Source organism: Rhinopithecus roxellana, chromosome 20 (genome assembly GCF_007565055.1).
Source record: "Rhinopithecus roxellana isolate Shanxi Qingling chromosome 20, ASM756505v1, whole genome shotgun sequence".
NCBI lineage: Eukaryota > Metazoa > Chordata > Mammalia > Primates > Cercopithecidae > Rhinopithecus > Rhinopithecus roxellana.
Genome location: NC_044568.1, coordinates 48,606,435 through 48,624,931, shown reverse-complemented (window position 1 = coordinate 48,624,931; position 18,497 = coordinate 48,606,435). Strand labels below are relative to the sequence as shown.

The following is an 18,497-nucleotide window of genomic DNA, read 5'->3' as shown; positions in this document are numbered from 1 at the left end:
CAGGAGGCACCATTCACAATATGAAGATGCTGTGAGTAGAAATGATGTTGCAACCTCAAATGGAAGAGGCATGTTCTTCCTGTGCCCCTTTTTGCTCCTAAGAGATTGAATGTACCAACGAACAATGGCAATAGAACTCTGATCCACAACCTCTTCAGCAACCTGCTTGGGAAGCCAGACCACAATCCCTGCAGCAACTGGCCCAGAATGAGAAAGACTTGCTCAATAACTGCCAGCTCCTCCATTTTTTGTCCCTGCTTCCAACTCAGGACCAGACAGAGAGTCACATAAACCTCTGAATCAATCACATAAGATGCCCGTTTTTGTTTTGTTTGTTTTGATTTTTGTTTTTGTTTTAGATGTCCAGGCTACAGTGCAGTGGTGTAATCACAGTTCACTGCAGCCTCGACCTCCCTGGGCTCAGATGATCATCCTGCCTCAGCCTCCCAAGTAGCTGGGATTACAGGACATGGCACAATCCTAGCTATTTTTTTTTTTTTTCATAGAGACAGGTTTTCACCATGTTGCCCAGGCTGGTCTCGCACTCCTAGGCTCAAGGGATCTGCCAGCCTCAGCCTCCCAAAGTGCCGGGATTACAGATGTGACCCACTGCACCCAGTCAGATGACCCACTTCTAATGAGCTCACTTCCAGCTTTCCTATGCTAACTACCTACAATCAGGCACCCCTGAAGCCTTCTCTCTTTTCCAGTATGAACCTTTCCCACTGTTCTACCAGCCTGTGAGTTTCTGCCAAATGCAAGACTCCTTGCTAGAGCAAGCTCTGAATCGATGACCTCTGCTTGCTCTCTTTTGGATAGCCTTCATTTATTTCTACACCCTCTTCCTGCTGAGTGGAATGCAGATATAGTAGGATGCATGGGTCTCCAGTCTCTGGTGTCATGGAACTGCCGTCCACTCCAGGCTGTTAGTAAGAGAGAAATACATTTCAGCCTTTTAAGACACTGCCATTTTGTGTCTCTGTTTCAGCAACCTAACCAAACACACACACATGCACACACACACACACACACACACCCTGAGGAGCCTTTCTAGTTCAGATTGAACATTCAAACTTCATCTATTTAAAGCATACTAATTTGGAACTTGCACAAGTTTGCCCTGGGGCAACCTGGGTAAAAGGGTCCATTTGCACTGGATTAAAAAATCAGAGTTTGCTGAGCAGATTCATGTACTCCAGATTTTACTCATTTAAACTAGGATTTTTAAGCATCTTTCATTTGCATACAATGATTGAGATGATAATTACGAGAGACTCATACCTATTCATTAATACTTGAAATTTACTTAGTCCGGGCAGTCTGAGAGTGCTTGTCATGCAAAGGAATAAAGCTGCATTTATGCGCACAAAATTCAAAATTTTCATCAATTCTGACTGATCTCTTCAGAATAAACAAGCAAATTGCATTGACTCCTTCTTAGGCGATTCCTTTGTGTCTCAATGCACTTCTGTCTCCCATTGGATATGGCTTTGGCCCCTATAAGGCCCAGAGTTACAGAACACCAAATGCTTTTGGATGGGAAGTGTATAAGGGCAATTAATTAATGCCCATATACAGTCTGCCCTTTTTCTGATCACCAGAGGCTCAGGGCCCCAACTTCCAAGCAGGAATGGCTTGCACCCTGTCACTTCTCCAGATCCACAGGGAAAGCACAGAGGCAGACCTGCAGAATTGATTTCTTGATGCCACGGATCCAGTCATTTGATTCCCTGCAAGACACTTGGGTAAGGAAGATGGACCAAGATGCAGAGTTGTTGTATTACACTTTAGTGTCTTCCACCCTTATAAGTCAAAACTGATCTTCAAGGAGCCTCTACTGTGCCTGACAGAGCACACAAAGTCCACGCGGTCCCCAGATGTTCAACAATCCTTCCTTGCTTCCTATGGATACATGGAGCTATCTGGAAAGCATCACCCAGAAATGCAGTTCCTTGGGACACCCTTATCCACAACCCCAGACCTCCAACATCCATCCACCCTCTCACACATTCAACCATCACACATCTGCTATGTTCCTACTACATCTTAACAAGATATAGTCTTGACTCTTGAGGAGTTCATGGTCTATAGTGGAGGCAGAGATTTACACATTTACACAAATAATTATAATCTAGTATGATAAAAGCTGCCATTGAGTCATGTACAAGCTCCCCAGTGAACAGAAGAGTGAGCAGACAGCTTAGCTGGAGAAGGCTTCACAAATATCAAGCAAACGACACTTGAGTGAAGGGAGCATGGGTTTCCATTAGCTGGAGACGTGTCAGGGAAGAAAGCATTCCAGGTGAAGGAAATGGCATGGGAATAGGTATGGAGACTTGAAAAACGCAACAAAAGGCACATCGTTCTGCAAGGTTGGAACAGAGGATGAAGGAGAAACTGTAAGTTGGGGTCGTCTTGGGTGCCATGCTGGAGGATTTGGGCTTTACTGGAGGTTATGAGATACATTCAAGCCAGGGCTGGGAACTCAAATGCCTACAAGAGCCCAGCAAATGACAAGTCAGCAAAGGAGGGTGCCTACATGGGAGCTGTAAAACTGGGGAGTGCAGGTTCCATCCAAAGGCAGCAGCCAATTGTTGCCATGATGTGGGGCGGGCTTAGTGTAGTCAAGTCTCTCTCTCTTTTTTTAATAGGAAGCTGGAAATCCATATTTTTTACATACGAATGCTCCCAGTTTCTAACTGTTGACAGTTATTTCAAAATATCATCCTGGCCAAACAAAAGGATATCTGATGCCCCATCAACCTTTGGACCTTCAGTGTGGCACTTCTGATCTAAAATTTCTAAGCAGAGAATGAACACAGACTTCTGTTTCAGATAGAGGGTGTTCCCATAGATCTCACATGATCTTTCTGTCTCAGCTTCTGCCACCAAGAACTTCTTTCCTCATCTCCACCACTTTGCCTCTGCCCCAAGTAGTCCTTGCCCTCCTCCCTGACCCCTAGACCACCCCCAGCACCAGCTGCCTTCTAGCACTGGGAGAAGTTGAATTAATGAACTGTGCTGCAGACCCAGCTTACATAGAAAAACCCAGCATTAAGGACACAAGAGAGCCGTATTTATTTCACATGGACAAGCATGATTCCATTGCATGCTGAACATGAAAGCTCGAATGAGCAGAGTACCCGTAACAGCAGAATTATGTGCTTTTGTCCACAGGGAGCAGGGAGAATCACAAAGTGTTTTCAGAGACAGTGTTTTTCAAGCACAGTTGAGACCACAGGCTCTGAAGTCAATGGTTTATTTCATCACCAAAGGGTCTGTCTCCCAGGAGTGGCTGGAGGTGCTTTCAGCTTTGCAATCTCTCAATGAATTGCTAAGGTCTCAGGAAGGCTAAGGATGGTCTCCCATCCCACCACCCAGAGCATCTTGAAGAAATGAAGCTCAGAGGGAAGATACATGCCACTTGGATTTAACAAGGCCACTCCTGCATGGACAATGACAGAGACTGACCGCTGTGCCCATAGCAACAGAACCATCATCGCTTATAGTATCTATCATCACTGGAACATTCACTCTTCTTAAAGCAATTCCCCAAGGCCCCTTATGGGCAGAAAGGAGAATGATTCTGGAATTTACTGGACATGCCAGGAGCAGATCAACTTTGCTTGAACAGACTGATGAGAGATAGTGGCAGGGACTTTCTGTTCTCTCAGCTTTAGCTGGGCTTCCTGGTTCCAAGATGATGCAGCTCAAGGTGGGAAAGGGGGCTGGAGCTGAGATTTGTTGGAGGGAGAAGATCAGAGGGTCTGGGAGCAAATCTCATGGAAGAGATAAGCAGAAGAACCCTTGAGAGCCCTTTCCTCTCATGGGCTTATTCCCATCTGAAGTCCTGCCCAACAGTTTCATAAAATTTGATATTGTAAGGTCTATAAAATTCCCGGAGCTGGTCTATCACTTCAGGATCAATCTGTACATGAGTTCTCCCTTTTGATTTGCCCAGGCACCGAGGCAGGAGGCTCGATTCTGTTTTTTTCAAGCAAGGGAATCCTTTGGTCTTGTTGAAATAGAAGTGCTTGTCCGTGATGAATCTCTTAATGCCCAGGAAGTCCTGGACTCGCCCCATCTCGCCGGCCGGGTCAGTGATGAGTCGCTCGCCACTGACGAAGTGAATCTGAGCTAGCGGGAAGTACTGCAGCCAGCTCTCCAGGTGCAGCACGTACATGCCGATGCGGATGGCATTCCACGACACGTCCACCAGGCCCAGGGTGCGGTTGCGGAAGGAGAGGCCCTCAAAGGTCGGGATGTCGGGCTTCTTGGAGAGTGTCTGGGTGTAATCAGAGATGGCGCGGGTCACAGGGTTCCGCACGACCACAATCAGCTTGGTGTCTCGGGACATGTTGAAGATGCGTCGAGGAGCCTCTTGAGTGACGAAGTAGCTGGGCGTCTTCTCGAGCGTGATCTGGCTCTCCAGGGTCCTGGGCATCAGGCTCCTGTGTGGGCAGAAGGAACACATCATCAAATAGGTTTGCCTGGGGCCAGGCCTCAGGCCCAGCTACATCAGCCCTTCCACCCAGGGACCTGTTGCATCCCCCTCCTCGCCTCTGTTCCATTCAAAGCTCTCACCTGGTGAGGGACTCACTTTAAATCTTGTTGCTTTTCTTTTCTTTTCTTTTTTTCTTTTATTTTGAGACAGGGTCTCACTCTGTTGCCCAGGCTGGAGTGCAGTGGTACAGTCACAGCTCACTGCAGCCTCCAACTCCTGGGATCAGGCTATCTTCCCATCTCAGCCTCCCAAGTAGCTGGTACTACAGGTGTGCACCACCATGCCTGGCTAAGTTTTTCTATTTTTTTGTAGAGCAGGGTCTCACTATGTTGCCAGGCTAGTCTCGAACACCTGGGCTCAAGCAATCCTCCCACCTCAACCTCCCAAAGTGCTGGGATCACAGGCTTTTTTTCTTATTTAATGTTTAACCTGTTTGCTTCAAGACTGGAAACAATCTAAGCATCCATCATTGTGAGCTAAATAAATTGTGGAATAGCCAATTAATAGGGTTAGGTAGATCTGTATGCATTAATATGGAATGACTTCCAACATACAGTGTTAAATGAAAATAGGCAAGATACAGCTTGTACATCTTAGGAAGGTTACATAAGGAACCAATAAAAGCAGTTGCTTCTAGGGAGGAAACTCAAGGTGAGTGCAGAATTAGAAGATGAGGGATAAATGAGAATTACTTTTCTTTTTTTTTTTTTTTTAAGGGACAAGGTCTCACTGTATCTCCCAAGGTGCAATGCAGAGTTACAATCATGGCTCACTGAAGCCTCGAACTCCAGGGCTCCACTGATCCTCTCATGTCAAGAAGCCGGGACTACAGGCTCATGCTACCACTCCTGGCTGATTTTTAACAATTTTTTGTAGGATGGAGTCTTACTGTGTTGCCCAGGCTGGTCTTGAATTCCTGGGCTCAAGTGATTCTCCTTCCTCAGCCTCCTGAGCAGCTGAGATTACACGTGTAAACCACCATGCCTGGCTTATTTTTTGCATTTTTTTTGTAGAGATAGGGTCTCACTATGTTGCCCTGGCTGGTCTCAAACTCCAAGCTTCAAGTGATCCTCCTGCCTTGGTTTCTCGAAGTGTTGGGACCATAGGCACAAGCCACTGCACCTGGATAAGAATTACTTTTTATTTTATAACCTTTAAAACTGCTTGAAAATTTTAATGCATTTATTACATATTCAAAAATTACAAAGTAAGCCACTGAATATTGTTCTGGCAAAAGATATTTCTCCAAATATATTAAGAAAATCTTTTTTTGGGGAAAAAGTCTTGTCTTGCAGGAATAGCAACTGTTTTAGATATGAGTTCTGACGTCTTCTTCTGCTGAAAAACGGTTGAAATACATCCTTTGTGTAGGCTTGAACAAGCCAAGAACTCCAGGCTGGTTGGGACCTCAGTCAGGAGCCAGGCTATGTAACCTCTCTTTCCCTTGTTTTTTAATTTACTGGCTCTGCTTGAGACCTTAAGGGATCTGGGAAGAAGCACTGAAGTCTCTTTCCCGGGAGCATCTCATTCAGACCTTGATGGAGGGGAGCATCCCTGGTTCCCAACCGCTACTTCTTGATGAAGGTCACCGTTGATCCTTACGTGCATTTTTCTTAATTCTAGCTGCGCCTTAGAACTACCCGAGAAGTTCTTTTCCTTTCCTTCCTTTTTCCTTCCTTTCCTTTCCTTCCTTTTCTTTCCTTCCTTCCTTCCTCTCTCTCTCTCTTTCTTTCTTTTTCTCTCTCTCTTTCCCTTCCTTCCTTCCCCTTCCCTCCCTCCTTCCTTCCTTCCTTCCTTCCTTCCTTCCTTCCTTCCTTCCTTCCTTCCTTCCTTCCTTCCTTCCTTCCTTCCTTCTCTCTCTCTCTCTCTCTCTCTCTCTCTCTCTCTCTTTTTTTCTTCTCTCTTTCAAATATGTCTGGGCTCTGTCCTAGAACAACTGATTCAAAATATTCAGGGGGGAGATATACTTATATAAAGTTCCTCAGATCATTTTAATGGGAAGACAGAGTTGAGAAACACCTTTCCCAAGCCTAATGTGGTAGGAGGCGGGTCTAGACTCCAGAGGCAGGACTTGGATATGGGACCAAATTGAGGACTAGCTAAAACAGGGTGAGGTGGAAGCAGCTTTCCACAAGACACGCCCACCAGTGTGCCCTGTCAGCTTACCACTGCCATAGCAACGCCCGGAAGTGATCATCCCTTTCTATGGCAACAACCTGATGACCTGGAAGTTACCATCCTTTTCCTAGGGTGGTAAATTTCTGCCTAATCTGCCCCTTAATTTGCATGTAATTAAAAGTGGGTATAAATATGACTGCAGAACTGCCTCCAAGCTGCTACTCTGGATATTCTGCCTATACACTACCCTTGTAGGGTAGCCCTTCTCTGCAAGGAACAGTGCCTCTGCTTCTGCTGTACACTGCTGCTTCAATAAAAGTTGCTTGTCTAACAACACTGGCTTGCCCTTGAATTCTTTCCTGGGCAAAGCCAAGAACTCCCCGAGGCTTGCCTGCCCTGCATCACTAACACTATGATTTACCAACCCCCAGAACATTCATTCTCGCATCCTTTGGAATATCAACTCCCAGTTCTTAGCTTTCTGCTTCCCGGCTCCTATCACTCTCTCCACCCAATACCCTGGCCTCACAGTTCTTTGACCTTTGCTACTCCAAGTATTTCCATTTTCTCTTTCCTTCACCAACTCTTTTTCACGGCCATACCATGGGTCATGTCATGGAAATTTGCCTAACTCTGAAGTGGTTAATTCAGAAATTTCACTCTAAGACTATGTAGAAGTTTGAATGGTGACCCTCCAAAAGATATGTCCACCCACAACCTTTGTTCTGTTTTGGGTTTTGTGTGTGTGTGTGTGACAGAGTCTCAAGCTGTCACCCAGGCTGGAGTACAGTGGTACCATCAGGGCTCACTGCAGCCTCAATCTCCCCTGGCTTAGGTGATCCTCCCATCTGACAACTCCCGGGTAGCTGGGACTACAGGCACTCGCCACCACTCTTGGCTAATTTTTGTATTTTTTGTAGAGACAAGGTTTCACCATGTTGCCTAGGCTGGTCTTGAACTCCTGGGCTCAAGAGATCTGCCTGCCTTGGCCTCCCAAAGTGCTGGGATTATGGGTGTGAGTCACCATGCCCAGTCCACCCAGAACCTTTGAATGTGACCTTATTTGGCAAAAGGGTCTTTGTAGATGTAATTAAGGACTTGCAGATGAGATCATCCTGGATTAGAGTGGGCCATAAGCCCAGTGACGAGTGTCCTTGTAAGAGAAGGGAGGAAGAGTCACACATTAAATATGGTGACCTGAAGACGAAGGCAGAGTGTGAAGTCAGATATCTACAAGCCATAAACACCTAGGATTGCCACAAGCAGCCACCGGAAGCTAGGAGAGAGGCACAGGGCAGATTCTTCTCAGAGCAATCAGAAGGAACAAACCCTGTGAACAATTTGGTCTCAGACTTCTATCCTCTAGAACTGTGAAATAATGCATTTCTGTTGTTTTAAGCCACCCAGTTTGCAGTAATTTGTTGTGGCAACCACAGGAAACTACAGATTACAACCTCGTCCCTTTCTACCTTTTCCAGTCTCAAACTTCTTATACCCATTTTCAAATTCTCTTGATTTCACTTTATTCCATACCTTCCCTGGACCCAACGAACAATCATTTCAATAGCATCATCTTCATCCTCATCCATTTTCCCATTCTAATTGCTCTCCCCAGTCTCTAATAATGCATCCTTCCAGCCTTTTCTCCTTTCCAGGTCTGTCCCTGGGTTGCCAAACAGCAGTGGAGAAAATTGCTGGCATTTACAAGTAGATCCTTACTATGTTCATGGATTCTAGCTTCCATTGAATCTTCAATACTGCTCAGTGATCTTATATTTGTCTTATCAGGCCCTTTCCATCATTTTTCATAGTAAATGTTTCCAATTCTCACCATACACTCCCAGCCTGAATCCTGTCATCCATCCTTAATATGCAGCTAGTCTCCCATGACACTAGAAAGGCATAAGCTTTCAATCTAACACCTCAACTCCTTCAATCTGCCTCTACTCCAGCTTAAAGCTGATCCTTATGTGCAACCATCCTGAGTCCCTCCTGCTAGTCTCAGAGAACAAGGTACACAAGGGCTCACCCATCCACCTGTGCTTAGATCCCTTCCCCTTCTGCCTTTCCTGCAAACACACCCATTAGCGCCTTGAACCTTCTAATTCATTGCTAGGCTGATACAACTGATCTCTTACTTCCAGGCCCAAAGTCTATGTGGACCCTTTCTGGTTGATTGAAATAGTACTTATTCGTATTAAGTAGGACAATTTAAAAAAATAGTATTTATTAGTATTGAGTAGAACAATTAAAAACAATTTTTTAAAACTTGAGTAGAACTAATTTTGATAAAGTAGTATTGAGTAGATAGTTTGCATTATGTGCAAACAATCACAAGGGCACTTGAATAGAATTCTTTGGCTGGATTTTCTTAGAAATCAGGACATATTATATCGTGACTGTGGCATATATGGTAATTAGGTATTGGCCTGTATGACAGGAATAGATGAAATTACATAAGGGTAACAGTGCATTTAAACTGTGTTTAAAGACTTCCCAAACTCTACAGGGGCTATTGAAATAAAGGTCTTTCCCAGCACAAGGAAATTGACTTGACTTGCCACTAAACAGATTCCTTTGCAATATCCTTCAATACGCTAAAGAATATCCAAGAAAGGAATTGAGGACAGATTTTCTAAGCTTACTTGACTATAGAGCTGTGAAGCACCAATTAACATCTCTTTTTGTTACCAGTTTGGAAAATGCTGACCAAATCCAGTGATCTCCAAAGTACCACATTATTCCCCCATCTGTGCACTAAAGTGAAGCTCCATCCTTCTAATTTCTCTTTTTCTTTAATTTCCTTTTTTTTTTTTTTTTTTTTTTTTGAGACGGAGGTTTGCTCTTGTTGCCCAGGTTGGAGTGCAATGGCACAATCTCAGCTCACTGCAACCTCTGCCTCCCGGGTTCAAGCAATTCTCCTGTCTCAGCCTCCCAAGTAGCTGTGATTACAGGCATGTGCCACCACACCCAGCTACTTTTTTGCATTTAGTAGAGACAGGGTTTCACCATGTTGGTCAGGCTGGTCTCGAGCTCCCGACCTCAGATGATCCACACACCTTGGCCTCTCAAAGTGCTAGGATTACAGGCATGAGCCACCGCACTCAGCCTACCCTTCTAATTTCTAATTGGTGTTATCAGTTGCAAAACCAAATGGCAAATACTAAAGAAGATACAAAAATCAGGCTGCAAACACGCTGTAGTCATGCCACAAGTCAGAGGGCTCCTGGGTACTTCAAATTTTCTCTATCCCATCAAAAAACACCCTTGAATATTTATTTCTCCTTGTGTCATTGGAATAGAGTGTTGAAGTTCTGTGTGATGATAATGTGCAAAGGTACTGCGTATACCTTCCCATGCCCTGTGCACATTGGAGGAAGGCGTGATTAGACTTTGCCTTGGGGCTCATCTTTCTCCTTTATGTCACTATTTAAATTTTGCTTACTTGTTTCCAGCTGCTAGCAAACAGCTGAACTTTTCTCTCACCCTGCAACCCTTTTAAGTTTTTGCCTCCTTTGTTTTCTATGTAGCTCTGCAAAAGTTACTGAAAGAATAATCTAATGCTCATTGTTTGGACTTTCCTCCCATCTGTTATTTTAACTTGCTTAGAAACTATTTTCCCTACATCTGGTAACAGCCCCAGATTTTTCCTTGAGGACTACCACTCCAGCTTTGGACAAAATCTTGGTGGGCCAAGGGTGGGGGTACATGTCCAAAGTTAGGCTATTGGGAACCAATTGTGTTACAAAGACTAAAAAGGTGTCATAAAGATTGAAATTCCAATCAGATATAAAACCCTAGAAGAGATTCCTCATTAGTTTCTGTTGCCAAATCCCTGCAGCTATCTAGGTTCTTGCCCTTTCCGAGACCTGGCTCTTCCCCTTTCTTCTGGATTCTGTGAATTACTACACATCCTTCCAGTAAGTTTCTACTATTTTAAATTAGAGTTGGTTTTTGTTGCTTGCAATCCAAGAATTTTAACCTGTCTTTTACAGTCTGGCCTCTTGTGATGGTTTGAATATTTGTCTCCTCCAAAACTCATGTTGAAATTTAATCCTCAACATGGTACTATTGGGAGGTGGGGACTGTAAGTGGTGATTGGGTCATGAGGGTCTGCCTTCACAAATGGATTCATCTATTCATGGATTAATGAATTAAAGGATTAATGTGTTAATGAATTAGTGGTTTATCATGGGAGTGGAACTGGTGTCTTTATAAGAAAAGGATGAGAGATCTGAGCTAGTAAGTGAGCACACTCAATCCCCTTGTCATTTAATGCCCTGTGCTGCCTCAGGACTCTACAGAGAGCCCCTACCAGCAAGAAGGTCCTCACCAGATGGAACCCCTTGACCTTGAACTTCTCAACCTTGATAACTGTAAGAAATAAATTCATTTTCTTTATAAATCATCCAGTTTCAGGTAATCTGTTATGAGCAACAGAAAATGGACTAAGACACTTATTTTCTGTTGAAGCTATACTCACCACTTGATTATAAATTCCATGAGGGCAGGTCAGGGTGTATCTTAATTGCAGCTGTGTCTCCAGAGTCTACCACAATCCATGGCACAAGTAAGGTCTTTATCAATATATTTGAAATTTAAATGGAGTCAGCAACCTATCTAATCCATTTATGCATTGAAGCCCTCATCCCCTTTACAAATTCCTAACCCTTCCCAAACCATTCTGGAACTTCTCAATGGCCTGCATTCCACTTCTCTCATGCTGGTTTGTGTTTGTTTGTTTGTTTGTTTGTTTGTTTGTTTGTTTGACACAGGGTCTTGCTGTCTCCCAGGCTGCAGTACAGTGGCACAATCTCAGCTCACTGCAGCCTTGACCTCCCAGGCTCAAGCAATCCTCCCGCCTCAGCTCCCCAGGTAGCTAAGACCACAGGTGCCTGACTATTTTTTTTTTTTTTTGTATTTTCAGTAGAGACAAAGTTTCACCATGTTGCCCAGGCTGGTCTTGAACTCTTGGGCTCAAGCAACCCATCCACCTCAGCCTCCCAAAGTGCTGGGATTACAGGCGGGAGCCACTGCACCCAGGCCCACTTCTGTCATTCTATGTGATCCTCCTGGATGACCTCATTTCTTCCCCAGCCTTTAACCATCACCTAAGAGATGCTGACACACAAATCTGTAACTGCAGCTCCAACTTAAAGCTTTCCTATGTTCTTAACTGGAATGCCTGTCTATGGACTGGATACCTCAATTCAACAATTAACATTTTCCTCCCCAGATTTGTTTCTCTCTTTTGCCTGCTTTGCAAATATCATTATGAAAGGAGGAAAACTTCAGAATCATTCTTTTCTCTTCCTCAAATCAAATGCCTTTCATTCTTGTAAATTTACCTCCCCAACCTTCTGAAGTCTCCAGCCTCCTCCCTTAGTCCACGAACACAGCCGCAGGCCCTTGTCAACTCCTCCTCAGACCACAGATTTCTCTCTGCCCTCCATGTTCCTATTCTTTTTTCCCTTTTCAACTCATTTCATGTCCACCAGGGAATTCAATCATGGATTCTAAGCTTTCTGGAACAAATCCAATTAAGTCAGGCATCAGTGATTCTTTTGAATAAGGTCTGTATTCCTTGGCTTGGCATTTGAGGCCCTTGTCTACCTTTCTAGAATTAATCTCTTGCTCCTTCCTTGGTAGCCTGATGTTCATGCCATGCTGAACATAAAGTCCTCTCCCCAGACAGGAACCTGCCATTTCATGTGTGTTTTGCACTTGCCAAGTGTTTTATTTTTATTTTTTAAGACTCTGGTCCATCTTACTTGTCTCTCTTGCCCTGGTGAATGCCTACTCACATTTCCAAGTCCAAACCAAAAGTCACACACACCCTCTGTAAACCCTTCTTTGTAACCTCATGGCACTTTGTATAACCACCTGCTAGCACCATCATCCCCTTGTGTGGGAATTGTTAGTTATGCATCCATTTATGCCAACAGATCCTCAGCAACTTGCACGTCTCTTGTTCATTTTTACCTCCCTCACATCACACCTAGCATACCATAGGTGCTCAATAAATGGATCAAAGATCCGGTGTCAGAGTTGGGGCCCATTGAGAAGTGGCCCTTGAGTCCTCAGAAGTTGTCAGTGCTGTTTTATAAAGCTCAGCCCTTCTTTAGCATTCTGGCCTCAGGCAGCTAGTTCTGCAGGGAACTTTTCTGTTGTTTTTAAGATTTCATTGTGCCCACAGGGGCTCTGGCTCACGACTGAGGGGGAGTCCAAGCTCTACTTCACCAAACTTTCCAAATGTAGGAAGGTAGAATGAGATTTAAACGAACGTCTCATGCCATTTCTGTTTTGCCACATGTACACTGTCCCTAGCCCAAGGCTCTGCCCTGTGGCTGGTGGGGAGGGGGTGGTGAAGTTAAGCTGCATGCCAGGACCACTTGAGGGGGTTTTGGAGCAATACAAATGTCTGGGTCCCACATCAGACTAATTAAATCAAAAACTCTGGGCATGAGGCCCAGGTACCTGCAATTTTATTTATTTATTTATTTATTGAGACAGAGTCTCACTCTGTCGCCAGGCTGGAATGCAGTGGCGCAATCTTGGCTCACTGCCACCACCACCTCCCAGCTTCAAGCGATCTTCCTGTTACAGCTTCCTGTGAAGCCAGGATTACAGGCATGCACCACCACGCCGAGCTAATTTTTTGTATTTTTAGTAGAGATGGGTTTCACCATGTTGGCCAGGATGGTCTCGATCTCTTCACCTCGTGATCCACCTGCCTCAGCCTCCCAAAGTGCTGGGATTACAGGCATAAGCCACCGCACCCGGCTGGTACCTGCAATTTTAAAGCTCTGCAGATGATTCCAGTGGGCCACCAGTGCTAAGAACCACTGTGGCAGACTGCACCTTCCTTTAGCCACGTGTCCCTTAATACAGTTGCTCATGAGAATTAACTGGGTACATCTTGGAGAAAAAATTCCCAGGTCCCTCTTCGGTACATTCCAATTTCAGTGGGTTTGGGGTGCAGTTCAAGAATATGCATTTTAAACAAGCTCCCCCCGTGATTCTTATGATCAGAGAAGCTTGGAGCATACAACCTCAACAAACGGTATTCTCATAAGTAACATGGGCACACTCATTACTACCTAATATATTTGATGTTGATTCGCGTGTTTACTGTCCCTGGCCACACCCATCCCATCCCACGGCAGATGGTAAATTTTGAGAGTGAAAATTGCTGTCTATATTATTTACTGCTCTACTCTCTATGCCTGGACAAAGGCTGGCACTTAGTAAGGGTTCAGAAAATACTTGCAGAAGGGAAAAAATAATAAAGACAAGGCTTTAATCTTGGAACAATGAGGCAGAATCATACTGTTTGTACTGATGAAGATGTGTCCCTCTTTCTATGCTATAAAAGTCTGTACTCTTTCACCCTAAGGGAAACATCACAGACTTCCTATAGCCCCTTCCAAAAGAAAAAAGAGAAAAAAACCCACCCAAGTACTCTCTTGTCATCCTGAGGCTTTCTGGAAATTATATTTTTGACCCACACTGGGTTACCCAGTGGAACACAAGACAGCTCCCTTGGAACCCACTATCCACCGAAGCAACATCCCTTGCTCACACGTGCAACCTGCCTGATGTCGGGCCATCATCGGGAACTTACAGAGCTGGCACACCGCTAATTATTACTGATAGGATTCTCTGGAAGGTTTCATTTTCTGCTAAATTTGTACACTCTTTATATGTGTTCTGGAAGACCCGGCTGCCTGGAGGACTGTGGTGATTTATTAGCTTCTAACTGGGCAACCAAGCTCCTTGAAAATCATTGCAGTCTCCGGAGAGATAATTAAGAGCGGAAGAGGAGGGAAAAGGCCTTATTGCAGGAAACTGGTTCTTCAGACCAAACCTGCTAAAGCCCCACACACTGAGCCATGTGGCAGGCGCAGCACCTGTGGCCGTTTATCCTCGTCTAGTTGAGCGTAGTCATGAGCTCCCTCTCACACTGTGGGATCATTTCCTTCCAAGTCCACAGCCCCAAATCCTTACACTTACGTGACCCTGGAGCAGGTCACTAAGTTTCAGCTCAAACTCCAGCAACCATTCTCATTGCTCACAAAATAGAGACTTCACCAGGATTTCTGTGGCTCTTCCTGATCCTGCCCATGGCCCCTCCTGGGCTCTGGCTAGACTAGATTATTTGAAGCCAGTCTGTACTCCTTCAAAAACTGTATCTTTCAAGCTAAGGGAACTTTGACATGTTGTACCCTTTGCATGAAGCCCTCCTTAACCCGCCTGGCAAAACTTCATTTCTCAGCTCATCGTCACCTCCACCATAAAGCCTTCCCTGACTGTGCCCTGATTATTTCTCCCTTCCCGGAGGAGTTAGGTGTTGTTTTACTCTTGTGATTCCATGGTACCCACTACAGATATAACCCATTTTTGATACATCATCTGAGTCTATCATCCCTCTAGAGTTCATTGTCCCTGAAGGCAGGGATCATGACTGTGGCATCTCTATATCGACAGTGTCTAGTCCTCTGCTGGTGTGCAATCATGGATTCATTCATGAGGCAAGTGTTTACTCAGCACCTACTATATGCTGGGGATACAGAGATAAGTGAAGTGCAGTCTCTTTCCTCAAAGAGTTAACAGCTTTGTGTATCAACTGGGACAGGAGGTGGCAGGGTCCCCTTTTCCTAGTGTGAGGGGCTGCACCTAAACTTGGCTTCCTATAAGAAGCAGTAGCTTTCTTCCTCTGGCAGGAGAGGTTATCCTTGAACCCAGTTTCTCATACGTCCTCAGGTACTCAGGTGCTGGGCAGCTGGCTGTCCCAGATAACTCCTGTAAATAGCTGGTATCTAAATCCACTCAGCCAGTTGTTTGATTATTCCCCAACTGACAAGGCTGCTCTAATCCCTGTACTACAAGAGGGAAGTTGATAAAGCTGGAGGGGCAGAGTCCCTTCATCCTTGGGGCATATACCACATTGGGTCCAGGCCCCGGCAGTCCCCTCAATGAGATGGTGAGAAGAAAGGGTAATGTTGTCCTTCTCCCTCTTCTGTTGTGACCCACGGCTTGCAAATGTCCCCAGTAAAGCCTATTCCTTTATCCATCCCTTGTGTATTGTGGAATTTATCCCTAGTCCTGCTGTGTGACAAGTGGAGACTACAAAGGGATCCTTCTTACATGGCATGTCCACATAGAGGACCACTGAGCAAAGAGATTGCACCTCACTTATTTTTGTATCCCTGGTGTATAGTAGGTGCCCAGTAAACACTTGCCTCAAGAATGAATACACTACTGCATGCCAAGCACAGGATGAAGCATTGCCAATACAGAGATGTGACAGTCATGATCCCCACTTTCAGCTACTGGCTACTTTAATGGCTGGGTATGAGTATAGGATTTGGAATCAAAGAGACCTGAGTCTTGTCACTTGCTAACCATAAAAAATGGGTACACAGCAGTCATCAGACATACACGTGGTCATCGGTGCCTTGGTCATAAGACAATAGCTGACACATTGCACAGTGACTGTGGGCCACATGCTGTTCTAAACTCTAAATCATCTCACTTGATCTTCACAATAACCCTACAAAGTAGGAACTCACACTATTCCAGTTTTTGTGCTAAGGAAACTAGGACACAGAGAACTAAAGTAAATCAGCAAAGCAACACAGCCAGTTTGCAGAATCTAGATTCAAGTGTGACTCTCACACAAGAAGAAAACGTGAGAATATAAAAATGAATCTTGGCATGAGGACAGCCTTTCTAGGCATGAGACAAAAATCATGAAGGAAAACATGGAAAAGTTAGACTCTCAAAAAAATGTAAGTCCCTGGAATAGAAAAATACCATAAATAAAAAGAAAATGACTAATTGGAAAAATATCTGCAGCACCTACACTATAAACACAGAGATGATTTCATATCTATTTTTCATATATTTTTATGTTTTATATATTTTTACAGACACATTGCAAATCAATAAGTAAAGGAGAACCAGCCAGTAGAAGAAAGGATCATAGGCATGAGAAAAGAGCTAATAAAGAGCTATGAATAGAAAATAAACATATGAAAAGATAAATCTCTAAAATTAAGGAAACACAAACTAAAATCATGATGAGATACTATTAGTCACCTGTAAGGCTGGAAAAAATTGTTTTTAAAAATTGTAACAATTATGACAGCAAGAATGTGAAGAACTAACACTCTCCTAATTTTGGTAGGCATATACACTGATGCAGTCTTTAGGAAGACAATTATACATTATCTATCAAAATGTAAAATGCACATACCCTTTAACCCAGCAATTCCACTCCTGGAAATGTATTTGCACAAGTGCGTAAAGACTCATGTGCCAGCAGTTCATTGCAGCATTTGAAGTAGAGATGGGGAGGCATCTCCCAAGGACACCTGCATAGGTTGTTCCCAGAAGGCAGGTCTAAAAGGTAGAAAGGATATGGGAGAACACCTACAACTAGGAAACAACACCCTTGGACTATTGTCTAAGCAGGAAATAAACTTTTCCTAGGGATTTGCTTGTTATACCAGCTAGCATTAACTTAGCTACTGCAACATTGTAATAAAAAAAAAGAGGACATCTTGGCAAGATGGCCGAATAGGAACAGCTCCAGTCTCCAACTCCCAGCGCGAGCGACACAGAAGACCGGTGATTTCTGCATTTTCAACTGAGGTACTGGGGTCATCTCACTAGGGAGTGCTGGACAATCGGTGCTGGTCAGCTGCTGCAGCCCAACCAGTGAGAGCTGAAGCAGGGCGAGGCATCGTCTCACCTGGGAAGCGCAAGGGGAAAGGGAATCCCTTTTCCTAGCCAGGGGAACTGAGACACACAACACCTGGAAAATCAGGTGACTCCCACCCCAATACTGCGCTTTAAGCAAACGGGCACACCAGGAGAATATATCCCACACCTGGCCGGGAGGGTCCCACGGCCACAGAGCCTCCCTCATCGCTAGCACAGCAGTCTGCGATCTAACCGCAAGGCAGCAGCGAGGCTGGGGGAGGGGGCGCCCGCCATTGCTGAGGCTTTAGTAGGTAAACAAAGCCGCTGGGAAGCTTGAACTGGGTGGAGCTCACAGCAGCTCAAGGAAACCTGCCTGTCTCTGTAGATTCCACTTCTGGGGACAGGGCACAGCTAAATAACAACAACAACAAAAGCAGCAGAAACCTGTGCAGACGCAAACGACTCTGTCTGACAGCTTTGCAGAGAGCAGTGGATCTCCCAACACGGAGGTTGAGATCTGAGAAGGGACAGACTGCCTGCTCAAGTGGGTCCCTGACCCCTGAGTAGCCTAACTGGGAGACATCCCCCACTAGGGGCAGTCTGACACCCCACACCTCACAGGGTGGACTACACCCCTGAGAGGAAGCTTCCAAAGTAAGAATCAGACAGGTACACTCACTGTTCAGCAATATTCTATCTTCTGCAACCTCTGCTGCTGATACCCAGGCAAACAGGGTCTGGAGTGGACCTCAAGCAATCTCCAACAGACCTACAGCTGAGGGTACTGATTATTAGAATGAAAACTATCAAACAGGAAGAACACCTATACCAAAACCCCATCAGTACGTCACCATCATCAAAGACCAGAGGCAGATAAAACCACAAAGATGGGGAAGAAGCAGGGCAGAAAAGCTGGAAATTCAAAAAATAAGAGCGCATCTCCCCCTGCAAAGGAGCGCAGCTCATCACCAGCAACGGATCAGAGCTGGTCAGAGAATGACTTTGACGAGATGAGAGAAGAAGGCTTCAGTCCATCAAACTTCTCAGAGCTAAAGGAGGAATTACGTACCCAGCGCAAAGAAACTAAAAATCTTGAAGAAAGAGTGGAAGAATTGATAGCTAGAATAATTAATGCAGAGAAGGTCATAAACGAAATGACAGAGATGAA

General features: G+C 44.8%; 1 protein-coding gene across 1 annotated transcript in view; it reads right to left on the bottom strand.

Annotated features, from left to right (window-relative positions):
* Positions 1-2,639: 2,639 nt before the first annotated feature.
* The window catches only part of HS3ST2 (heparan sulfate-glucosamine 3-sulfotransferase 2), a 107,668-nt gene continuing 91,810 nt past the window's right edge, over positions 2,640-18,497 (bottom strand). Inside the window, exon 2 of the mRNA XM_010358207.2 lies at positions 2,640-4,451. Within this exon, the coding sequence (XP_010356509.1) occupies positions 3,833-4,451 (619 nt within the window). The 3' untranslated portion in view covers positions 2,640-3,832. The remainder of the gene's footprint in view (positions 4,452-18,497) is intronic.